The following is a 13,005-nucleotide window of genomic DNA, read 5'->3' as shown; positions in this document are numbered from 1 at the left end:
TCTTTGGGGTTTAGTAGTTGGTTAGTCCATGATGCATGGCACAAGTGTTTCTTACTTGTGTTAGTCTGCTTTTTTTTTTACAAAAAAAACAGACTTTTTTTGAAAAAAAAAAGAGAAGAAGAAATGACACTAATTATATAGAGGGATCGAAACCTCAATATAAATCAATGTTCTTTCTAATCAAGTTGACATAGTAAAAAGATAATTATATACTACCTCAATTCGGCATATTAAAATCTCCTGATAATAATTTCAAAATCCAACCAAGGCATAAAAAATTAAAGAAAAAATATATATGAAAAATGAGATTATAAAATGAAACACAAGAGACGGAGGATTGGACCTCATCCTCTATAAATACTCCAACTCCTTCCCACCTACAAAACCCCTCACTTTCCAATTTCAAAAAACACAAACAACAAATTTCCATTTCCTGAAAAACAGAGAAAAATGTCTGGCTGCAGCAAAATCCGCCACATAGTAAGACTTCGCCAGATGCTCCGCCGCTGGCGCAAGAAGGCGGCGATGGCAGCTCGCCCCGCCCCCTCGGACGTGCCAGCCGGCCACGTGGCACTCACAGTTGGCTCCAGTCACAAGCGGTTCGTTGTCCGCACCGCCTATCTTAACCACCCGGTTTTCAAGAAGCTGCTGGCCCAGGCCGAGGAAGAATACGGGTTTACCAACTCCGGTCCGCTCGCTATTCCATGCGAAGAATCTCTCTTCGAAGAGATTCTGCGCTATTTGAACCGGACCGAGTCGGCCAAGACCAGCTCGGCCCGGTTCATGAGCTTCGAGGATTTCCAGCGCTACTGCCACGTCGGACTCCAAAGCAACCTTAAAATCTTGGCCGAATCCCGGCCGCTTTTGGATGGCTTTTGCGACAAGGCCATTTGGTGATCAATTTTGGAGTGAAAAAAAAAAAAGAAATTTGGGATTAATTCTTTGCTTCAGGAAAATTCTTGGGTCACAACTGTATTGTCAGTTGGACCGGTCTAGTAGATGCTGCATTCGATGAAATATGCTGATTGCAGTATCTAAGTGTATTGTACAAACATATACAGCTTTAGATACTGCATTTGGTGGAAAATCATCGAATGAAGCCTAGATTATACGCGGGGTTTTTATAAATTGTTTGTTTTGTAATTTTTTTTGATTACTTGGGATATACGTCGGAGAATGTGCAATGGAGATGGCAGAGATGGTGGCGAGTCGCCACCGAGTCGTCCCGGGTCCGGATCGGAGCGATATAACACACTAATGCGGGTTGGAGGTGAAGGTTGCACGTGAGAAATTAAGGGTTGATCTGGAAATTGTAAATGAAAATAATTGATTGAAAGGAAATATACAATGTTTTATTGTTCCATAATGTTTTTTGAATTATTTATGGAGTTGTATAGTATTATTATTATTATTATTATAGAGTGATTATTGATTGGTAGAACGTGGGAGTTGCAACGATAACAACCCATGTGACAACAAGGTCAGCCCACACATAAATTATTATGCATTTGTTCAAGTATTTTGTTTTGTCAACAGCAAAAACATGCTATTTATACTTATTAAAATGCTGATTACGTAAGTGCTAAAGTTGAAATGTTTAATATAAATAGCAGTAGTAGTTTATTTGCATCAATAACAAACTTACACTTGGAAGAAAAAATAAAATTATTGTGACAATCAGCATGTGTTTTTCATATCTATAATTTTTTTGCTAGGTCTATATCGAATTTTTTGTGCGGTCAGTGTCCTTGTCAATGCTCGTAAACGAAGTTTACCTTAACGCTCACTTTAAAACGGGTTGCTAATTTCTTTTATATCCTAAAAAATGAAGTTATAGTACACATAAACAGATCGAAAGATATTAAATGAATTTGGTATTTTCAAGCAATTTTACATTTGATGATGTGATTAAGTAGTCTTTTCATATTTTCTTTCCGCAATAATTACAAGCTAGCTAGGATATTTTTTTAGTTTATTTGTTTTTCATTTCCATCAAAGACATGCATTTTTTATTGCAGAAATATATACTAGTATAATGTAAAAAAGTTGCCGTGACACTTACCATAGAGTTTAGATGTAAAATTAAATCATTAGTAAAATACAAAACCAACAAAATTTGTTTAATAGTAGTATTAACTATTTGCCAACAGTCATTATCGATCCGTATTCCCTTCTCAAGTGGTACTTGGACTAATATTGTAAGTACTATTATTTCCAATAATTAATAAAAAAAAAAAACTATTAAGCTGGCTAAACGTCGTTTTCAAGAAACCTGTAGTTTACAAATTAGTTTGTTTTTAAAGTGGTAGATAGAGCAAAAAGAATGATTGATGTGAATAATCATTCATTAGAAACCCCAATTATCAAGCTGTCAATGAACGAGCTTTTTAAGTTGGAGCTCATTTGACTTGAAACCAAAATATACACAAAACTCATTTTTCAATTATTTTATTAATTACCTATTTATACTTATATAATTGACTATTTTTAAATCCAGGTGACCTGATACTATTGATTATTACTTTCAGGAAAAAAGAGAAAATGGCTGTATCAAACGGGAGTCCACACCATTAATTAATCAAGAAATTAATTTAGTTTAGTGAAGGACTTAAGGTGTCGAACTGTAGATGACGACCAGTCAACAATGGTTACAAATTTTGAAAAAACACATGTGTTTTGTCAGAAAATATGTTAATTTTGTTTATTTTCTTTGTGTTAGCGTATGATTGGTTAATTTTATTAAATATTTTTACTTCTGATGTTTAGCTTCTGACGATGAGTTTAAGAATGTCATTTTACTAGTGGTGGATCCGAGTAAACGACTTCAAGTACTTGAAAATTGACTGCACTTATTTTACAAAATAATACTATTTGAAAAAATTATTGTTTTTATTATAGGGAATTGCTTGAATGAGAACCTTTCGAATGGAGCATTTACTATGACAGTAAATGAGAAGCTAGTACAAATTATTTTTAAATAAAAACTTTTGAAATGGAGTATTATGATAATGGAAAATCATTTTCAATTATATATGAATGTGGAGCGATATAGTGGATATATCTTTTTACGAAATCATTGTAGGTGGCGTTCGGTTGCCATGACTAATAATCATGAGACTATCCATCTAGGATTAAGTTGTGGGATTATTTTATTTGGAGGAGGGAGACTATGACTAATTATCATGAGACTATCCATCTAGAATTAAGTTGTAGGGTTCAATTTTATGAACCAAACATGATATATATTTAATCATGAGATTTTATCTTGGCAACCAAACACTCCGTAGTATTTGAATTCAAATACGATCACAGACAAATCTTTGTTCATACAATTAGTTTCATAGTGAGCAGTGAGCACAATGACACTGTGTTATCACAATCTTAAGAAAAATATAGTAGCAGTAATTTTCACCATATATAGTCAACTATATGTAGTAATACGTACTATATTTTATAAAATATAAATAACCCATATCTCACCCATCACGATATTAGATATATAAAAATTGTTGTAATAATGGTTTGCAGAAACCTAGCATATCGTAATTTAGGTCAAAATTTTAACCTTTTTAAAAATGTTTTCCACTACTAGGAGCATCTCCAAGGAGAGAAAGTATATAGAAAAAATATAGTATTATATATTTAACTTATTAAAAAGTGAAATATACCCTTCTAAAAAGTAACACATTCCAAAAGAAAAAGATATATAGAAAGGTAAATTATTTTTTAAAAATAAAATAATAGTACAAAATGCATTAAAAAATATAAAGTGTAATACCTTCTCAAATACCTTTCCCCTTGAAGAAGGGTTTTTCATGAAAAGAAGGCAAATATGGTAGTTATAAAATTTTACCTCTCCATTGATGGGGAGGTAAAGATACCTCTTCAAAATGAGAAAATGTATAATACCTTCTCAAATACCTCTTCCCTTAGAAAATAATTTTTCAAGAAAAAAGGTAAATATTGTAGTTATATTATTTTACCTCTCTATTTATCTCTCCCCGCGGAGATGCTCTAACAAGGAGTAGTATAGACAATTGTCATAATTTTCATCCGTGCTGACAAAAGTGGGCTAAGCCCAAACTGTCTTTTTATTGGGTAAAAGCCCAATATGAGTGCTCCATTTACATTTTGAAATCCTATTTCATTTTGTTTGGATCATTTGCAGCCACAATTATGAATATTTCTCCACTAATACTTCCTCAAATGAATAGTGGTAATGCACGAGGCTACATTAAAAGGTGTTTAGGATGAACGATTAGTCATAGTTATAGCATAATCACCATTGTAAACAATCACCGTAAATTAATTTCCTAAACCATAAATAGTGGTAGCATATGCTACTATTGGACTACAACTTTGTTTGCATCATGTCCAGTTGTCCACATACTCTGCCCTACTCCTTTTGGGGGAAATGGCAACTAGGACAAAATGCCAACTAAGACAAAATGCCACTTATGTGACTAATTTAGAAAGGTTAATGTCTAAGGCTGAATGTCTTAGGTTTGAATCGTTTGTTGCGCAACCTTTAAATTTAAATTTATTTACTAATAAAAAAAACTATCGACTATGACCACATGATACATCAAATACAGTTTTAGAACACAGTTTTATTGATGATTTTCACTAAGATGCAGGATTTATAGGATCTCTGTCTCAATTCTCATAATTTTCTTCCGTGTTGATAAAATGAGCCCAAACTGACTTTTTATTGGGCAAAAGCCCAATACGGATGCTCCATTTTCATTTTCAAAATATGTAACAAATCAAATTAGTTATACAATAATAGAGGCCTTTTATTTATTTATTTATTTTGCTTTTCTTTCAAAAACTTATAAATATAAAATCTTTATTTATAAAAGGTATATAGACTTCCCCTGTGTTCACAATTAATAATTTTTTTTACTATTAGTTGTCCATAAAAATTAATTACCTTTTATTTTTGGTAAGTTTTCATCTATAAAATGACGTGGGTCTTATTATTAACTATTTTTCTCTCTATCTCTCTCATAGGGGTGGCGAAACAGGTTACCCGCGGGTACCCGCACCCGATAAGTCGGGTACCCGTACTCGACTTTAGCAAAATTTGTTGTCCCAATACCCGCCCCGCGACATACCGGGATTATCCGATACCCGTGACGGTTATTCCGTACCCGACATTGCGGGTACCCGTACCCGACCCGAAATACTAATAAAAAATTTGAAAACCATAATAATAATCGTCAATGTTCCCTAATTTACTTTATTAATATCGATGGTAAACGTTGAATATATTGAGAATAAAAGTAAGGGGACACTTTATAGCTAGTTCCGGTGAGTTTTCAATTGTATGTTCGTTGGAATATAAAAATGTTTTAAAAGATCTCTTAGATTATATAAAGTACTCGCATTGTTCCGCCTTCATAGAGGCATTTCATTTTCTTCACTCATTTTGGAAATATAATAATATAAATACTCTTTTCTACATTATTATTATTATGATCTCTGTTACTTTATTTTTTCTTCATTCTAACTATTTATTTTTAATTTTTCAAAATGAGTGCATATTTGGCTATTATTATTTAACTATTTACTTTTTTTTCTCCACTTTAACTATTTGAAACACCTCTATTTATATGGAACGGAGGGAGTATTAAAAGATGGAATATGACTAATACTAATAATAACGGGTATTACGGGACTAACGGGTATACCCGCACGGGTAATGGGTATACCCGCTACCCGCAAAACTCTAAAATATACTATCCGATCCCGCCCGTTATCATCGGGTAGCGGGTACCCAATATCCGGCGGGTAGCGGGTCGAGATGGGAATTACCTATTACCCGCTACCCATTTTGTCACCCCTACTCTCTCACATTAGACTAATTTTGCATTAAAATTAGTGTTTTTAATAGAAACACTGCATTTTACTTGGAACGTTCCAAAGGGAATATGGATCGAAAAACTTGTGACAAAGCCTTGAGAAAGTAATAATCATCCTTGTTTTCTTTTTCCTCCTAAACAATCTAATTAGGCCCATCTGAAGGCAATTAACTATTTTTATTGGAAAAATTATCCATGAGAGCCAGGCTATTAATCATTTATCTCTGTTGCAAATAACCCAATAACTCATTTCTTAGTCGGTACGTACCCATTCTATCTTGCGAAAATAATTCTATGCTGCACTATTTCTTTTTCATTTAATGATTTTTTAAAATAATTTACTATTGTACAATAAATACTGGTTAATATTTTTTCATTAATATATCCTTATTGTGGAATAACCATTCATAATAACCAATACCTATATCATAAGTAGATTAGTAAAATCCTAATTAAACTAAGAAATAGTAATCGTGGGACATGGACATGATGCCAAAAAATGGATAAAGAATCTCAAGTTTTTTTAGGAGCAACCAAATTAAAGAGTAAATTTAAATGTTAAATTGAGCTTTGAATCCTATATCACTTTATGCAAATGGAGTACGAGATTATTATTTATATCACGGGCTTTATTCCATGATTCTATGCCTATATCATTTTTACCATAAATGGTAAAAATGAAGTGTGACAATTATTGAGAGACGGACCGAAATGGAAAAGAATGACAATTAATTGGGGGCGGAGGGAGTAGGATATATTTACATAGTTATTTATCATTCATATAATTGGAATGATTCCTCATCCGATATCATTTACAGAAAATACGAATCCCAAAAAAATCCCAATCTTATAACCAGCAATATTAATTATATTCCAAAGCGGAATATTTATAAACAGTCGTGAACTGCTATATATATTCGAGGTTTTATTGCAGCGGTCCAATATTTGCAGGCATCATATAGATTAATGCATGCATGCTATGAATATCAGATCTGCTACAAAATTTAATAGCCCAGAAATGAATAATTGAAGCCTTCTGATTTGATTGAACATAAGTACAGAAATTCAGACAAAAACGTTCAAGAAAAGCCCACATTGCAATGATATTTTATGTCGTACAATGGGATTGGGTCCTATTAGCATATCACTATTTCTATGAGTTTAATTTCTCGATGTCAGAAATTATGTGGTTTTGCTTTATTTAATCAAGTGATGCCTCGATATCGAATCTAAGGTGAGTTTATTCATGTCTTAAACCACTAAAACTATCTCATCTGATTTATCAACTTATGAAAATCATTTTCATGTGTTGATATTGGGAATTATTAGGGTTTGTTGGATTGAATGTCACAGTTTCAAAACTATTGTACCTTAAATAAGACATTTGATGTGTTTATCTCAAATAATTGATCGATGTTAATTCTCGATATTGATTGCATAAATTTAACATGTAACCAATTTTCTTAATCATGTTGTCGGCCATGCATAAGATTATTCCACGTATAATTATTGAGATTACCAGATTGGTAATCACCCTTTTAATTAATTAGAGGATATGGCTTTCACTAATTTGTAACCTAGGACAAAGACAAACAACATGGTATCAGTGTAATCGTAAGTCCACTTAGCAATTGCACGAAATATGAGCCAGATTAAATGAGCCACTTATTTTCCTCATTTTTTTTCTTTAGTTGGTATAGACCTAATGATCGAGTGTACATACATTTTGCTAATGAAATAATTTTTAGGCTTATCATATTTGTGTCGAGAATTTTAAAATTTGATATTCATTGCATCCTAGGACAAATGCTTAGATTCTTGAACATGATTGCTTTATATGACTAGTATCACATTTGGAAATCAATTATTTCAAGTAAAAAAATAATAATTTCAATAGACAATATAGTTCAAAAACATAATTTACTGTATAACCGAAAATATTTTGAAACTTAAAATTATCTATTTCCTTTTTTATTTTAACTGGAACCACATAGCGCTGACCTACCGCGGTTATGTGATTTAAATTTTAACATACATCCTCCGTCCAAAAAAATAGTCTTATTTGTGGACAACACGAGTTTTAATAAGAAATTAATAAAGTAAGAGAGTGACAAAAAATAGGTATATAAAGAGATATGGAAAAAATGTGGGTAAAGTATGAAGAAAAAACTTTTTATTTTTAAAAATATGACTATTTTTAAAAAAATGTTTACACTTCAAGCAACGCCATATATATGACATGGTTGCATCTTAGTGAACATATATACTCACATAGACAGGTGAACGCTATACATAAAAATATTTAATACGTACCATACAGTATATATATTGAATTTATTCATAAACTTGAATCATATTTAGAAAATGATTGTCAATTGAAACTTGTAGCATAAGAGCATTCCCAATGGAGGTGGCGAATTCTCGGCGATAAATCGCCGGTTATCGCCGAATTATCGCCGGCCATTGTGGCGAAGTCGGCGATAATTCGGCGATAATGTTGCCGTTGCTTCGCCGAGTGGCGTTCTAACGCCGGATTATCGCCGAGCGATCGCCGGCCACTGTGGCGACGCTCGGCGATAATCGGCGATAATTAAAATTTTTTTTTTTTTTTTTTGAACCCAACGGCTATTTTACATTCCACCCCTATAAATATTTCCTCCACTTCCTCCATTCATCACCCACAATCTTCATTCTCTCCATTTTCAATCTCTTCTCCCAATCTTCAATTTTCATCAAAATTATGAGCTTTTGGAAGAAAAGTTCCCGATCGGGTAAGGATAAGGGTAAGGGGAAAGAGTCGAGTTCACAAATTCCCAACACGGATGAAGCAAACGAGCAGTGGATGCAGTCGTTGTTGGCGATGGGTTCTCCTCCCGGCCAACTTCCATACGGGGGTCCGTCTCCTTTGCAGACTCCTCCGGCGCGGAGACTTTCTCCGTACTTCAACTCTGCCGGCAGAATGCCCTTTCCAGCCGACGATGTGTATCGGCCCCAGTTCGACACCCCCGGATCAACCCCAGGCGACCAAGAATCTCAGGCCGCGACACTGAGCGCGGAGGACTTCGAGGTGGAAGAAACGCCCACCGAGCCGCCTTCTAGGAGCGGGAGGGGGAAGGCGCCGGCGTCGTCGGCTGCGACTGATACGGGTTCCGATGAGAGGCCGAAGCGGGTAAGGACTACTTACACTCTGCAAGAGTCCGAGCTGATAGCCGACTGCTGGGCGGACACGTCACAGGACGCGGAGCGCAGCAACTACCAGACTGAGATCATATTCTGGGAGCGGATTGCCGCGAAGTACAGGAGCCACAAGACTGCCTCAATGAAGGACCATGGCAGCGAGGCGATCCGTCGGCATTGGGAGCGCCTCATGAGGGACTGCGGGCACTTCAACGGTATTTATTCTAACTTGATGACTCACATGACGAGTGGCCAGAACGAGCACATGGTCCGAGATGAGGCCATCCGGATGTATAGTAGCCAGTACTTGTCGACGAAGGGCTTCAAGTATTGGAACATCTACGATAAGCTGAAGGATCTCCCCAAATTCCGGACGGGAATGCACGACGCGCTGCACGGGAAATCGGTGCGCTCGCGACTTAGCGTTTCGGAGAGCGAGGGGAGCGCGGCCCACATCGACTTGAGTGGGGATGGTCCGCACGAGCGCCCGGAGGGAGTGAAGAAGGCGAAGGGGAGGCGGAAGGGGAAGGGCGCAACGTCGGAAGTCGCGTCGGAATCCGTCATCGACTTAGAAAAAGCCACTTATTCGAGCAATGTCGCCAATCTGACCCAGATGTACACGCTGTACTTCACCGGCGGCGGGACCCCTGAAGAAAAGGCGGCCCTCTGGAAATGCATCCAACACCTGCAGAGTACGCTGGGGCTCGATCCCGACGCCCCTCCGGCCCCTCCGTCTTAGATTTTTTTTTTTTAAATCTTTGTTTATTTGCGTTTTTTATTTGTAGTTTTTTTTTTCTCGTTGTATTATATTTTCCAATGATTAATACAACGATGAATTGTTCATTATTAGTCTATTTATTAAATACATTTGTAGGGAAAATTAAATAATATAAAAAATAATGATGTAAAAATGAAATGTTGAGTTAGGGAGAAATAAGGGAGAAATAAGGGAGAAACCAATGTAGCACTTGGCTAAAAACTGGGGATAAATTTTGGTGCTGATGTGGCGCTGATGTGGCAGGAGTTAGGGAGAAATAAGGGAGTTTTTAGGGAACTCCATTGGGAGTGCTCTAAGCACGATTAGTCATTCTAGTCGGCTATAAAAATATAGTATTAAAATAAAATTAGTGAAATATGGTTAATTAAGAGCTAACTTATTAGCTGGCTACCATTTGTTATGTTTAAATATTTGGATCAGCAAATGGAATTTCTCTTTGAACTAATTGACACTTAATCATTCTACAGTAATGGAGAGATAAATAGAAATAACTATCATATTTACCTCTTTTTGATAAAATTTTATGTTTCCAAGGAAAAGATATTTGGAGAGGTATTATATCTTTTTTCATTTTGAAAAGTTACCTCTTCTTGGAAAAAAAGGTAAAAGTTAATTATTTTTGTTTGACTTTTTAATTTACCTTCTTCCTTGGAGTCCATTACTTTTTAAGAAAGTATAATTACCTTTTTAAGAAGGTAAATAAGAAATATACCTTCTCAACCTACCTTTCCTCTTGGAGATGCTCTTACTATTCACCATTTTATTAATCATTACATGAGAATTGACATTCTAGAATTAAATAACACGAATTTAATTATAAGGACGTGGACTAATTTACATGAAATGGTAACATTATTACTTCTCAAGCTAAGCTGGCAATATCAACATAATTCATATATTTAATCGAGGCCATATAAACAAAAAACTTGATCTATAACAAGAAATTTAATTTGTAGTAATAGTAAATTTCACCAGTCAAGTTTTTTGACCAATGAGAGGTGACACGACCTGTTCAATTTAATTAGGTGGACGCGTGAAACTTGCTGAATAAAATTAGGAGTGATATATACTACTACAAATTCAAAGTTGAAATTTCATCAAAATAAAATAGAATCTAAGTGACAAATCATATACCTAAAAGATAATGATTTACTCCGCATTTGACAACTCATAGTAATGCTAATGTTTATTTCATAAGTAGTATTATCCAAACTCATTAAATTATCAAAATTATAATATGTTGGGTAGATTCTGTATAGGAGAACATCTGAGTCAAGAAACAAACATAATTTTGATGGAAGTCTAACTAAAGAAACATACCAAGGTAATCACTTTCATGACTGAAGTGTCTCTATCTTAGTGACGCATAGCTATGAGTTTATATTGTTTATATTTGCTTCCAATGTACAACTATTGTTGTTGTTACTGATTGAATTTATTAAATGTGTTCAAGGTATACTTAATTAAGAAACCAATCATGTAAGCTTTGAAATTGGTTTTTTTCTCCTTCACCAAACAGGGGTACAAAATTAGGACTTAACATAATGGTGTACAATTGGGCATGATCTTGGATGAGTTTGAGTTTAATATAATTTTTCCACTTTTTGAATTTAATACAGCACTAATTTAAAATCATATTTCCTTTCATCAACACTTCCATAGCAATATTTTTACAATTGGAATCAAAGGCTTAATCATAAGATCAGTGAGCACTGTACGAATAAAGTTTCAACCACAAAATAAGCAAAAGTAAAAGGCTGAACAAAGACAAACATCCGCCCATGCTAAACAATAGAAGCCCGTCAAAACAAAACACAAGGAAACACGAAGATTCACCCTATGCAAAAACAGCTATATATAAGTGCACCAACCAAAAGCAAACAAGCGAAGAAAAAAAGAAAGAGCTATCACATTAGTACCGGCCGAAAAAAATTTCAGCTCCTACCTTCCCGTCTTCGGACTTTAAGCAAATCCTCGCAAACTTGACCTGGAGAGATAGGAAAATGGGGACTTCATCCTATAATTTCATTTGTCACCAAACAGACCGTGCAACCACGTGTCCAAATCTTCCAACTTTGAAAGTGCGCCACTGCATCTTTATGTGAGCAGATGTTGAGGTTCCTGCTATTGCATCAATAGTACCATATATCTAAACATAATTAATATGGCTAATATTATGTTTACTCCTTAGGAAAGATGCATAGGTCATCGATTCTAGGGACTCTTGAATCTGTAGAATCTCTTAGCGATTAGTTTTCTTGCAAAATGGTTAATATTTCTCCATGCTAATATATGTGAGAAATGAGAATAATTTTCTCACTAAATTATATGTGAGAATAATGTAGGCTGTATGCATCTCTTTTTGGATGAATGCAACATATTCGAATACTAAAGGCGAACAATATTATTTTATATTTATGATCATCCATTTAATACTATGATTGTTTTATGTAGTACTTATTTGTCATCCCCATTTCTCATGAAAACTTCAATGGATGGCAGAGGTTATGTTGTTTTCAATAAATTAAACTTTGTGTAATTACGCGTTGTGTTGTTTTGAATTATGACTTTGATATAATAGCAAGAACTCTGGTTAGGTAGATTGGTGTTGGTTTAAGTTATTATCAACTAAGACTATAAGAAAAATTATCATTTCTAAAGACATTGAGTTATCCATAACACCCATCCACAATAAAGATTTAACATTGAATGTGCTAAGCAATCATATTCAACAAATTAAATAGGAGCACAAGCCACCTAAGCCAAAGAAAAAACGCTCGTTGAAAAGTAATGATATTGAATTATGATTGATAAATAACGTTCATATAATTTTCATTATCTTTTTGTAATAGTAATACATTGTCCACCATGGGCTAGTATATATATTATATTTTGTACGTGGTAGTTAGATGTTTAATTGTATACAAGTAAAAAGTTACTCCCTCCACCGGTTGAGTTGAGTGCGGATTTTAAGAAATGTTTGAGCGTGTAATAATTGGAGTGTGTGATAATGGAAAGAGGGACCATTATATTTGCATTATTATTTGCTTTATTCTTTGGATGTGTGTTTACTTGTGCTTTTTAGTGTTTTATTTTATAATATTTTTATTTCACTTTTTATGAAAATGTCTAACCGGGACTCCTAATGCCGGACGGAGGGAGTAATAAATTTTAATAAAAATATAA

At 34.5% G+C, this 13,005-nt stretch overlaps 1 protein-coding gene across 1 annotated transcript; it reads left to right on the top strand.

Annotated features, from left to right (window-relative positions):
* Window positions 1–430: 430 nt before the first annotated feature.
* Window positions 431–1,332, top strand: LOC125185398 (auxin-induced protein 6B-like). The gene has a single exon (XM_048081921.2). It carries the CDS (start codon window positions 451–453, stop codon window positions 895–897), a length of 447 nt encoding a protein of 148 aa, XP_047937878.1. The 5' UTR covers window positions 431–450; the 3' UTR covers window positions 898–1,332.
* Window positions 1,333–13,005: the final 11,673 nt, after the last annotated feature.

The sequence above is a fragment of the Salvia hispanica genome, chromosome 1 (genome assembly GCF_029641045.1).
Source record: "Salvia hispanica isolate PSC_SH4W2 chromosome 1, Shi_PSC_v1, whole genome shotgun sequence".
NCBI classification, from domain to species: Eukaryota; Viridiplantae; Streptophyta; class Magnoliopsida; order Lamiales; family Lamiaceae; genus Salvia; species Salvia hispanica.
Note: the sequence above shows the minus strand (reverse complement) of the source record. Positions and strands in the feature narration are given on the sequence as shown.

What these genes read in the sequence shown, in the direction of transcription:
- LOC125185398 (XM_048081921.2), top strand. Translation starts at nt 451, where the DNA reads ATGTCTGGCTGCAGCAAAATCCGCCACATAGTAAGACTTCGCCAGATG.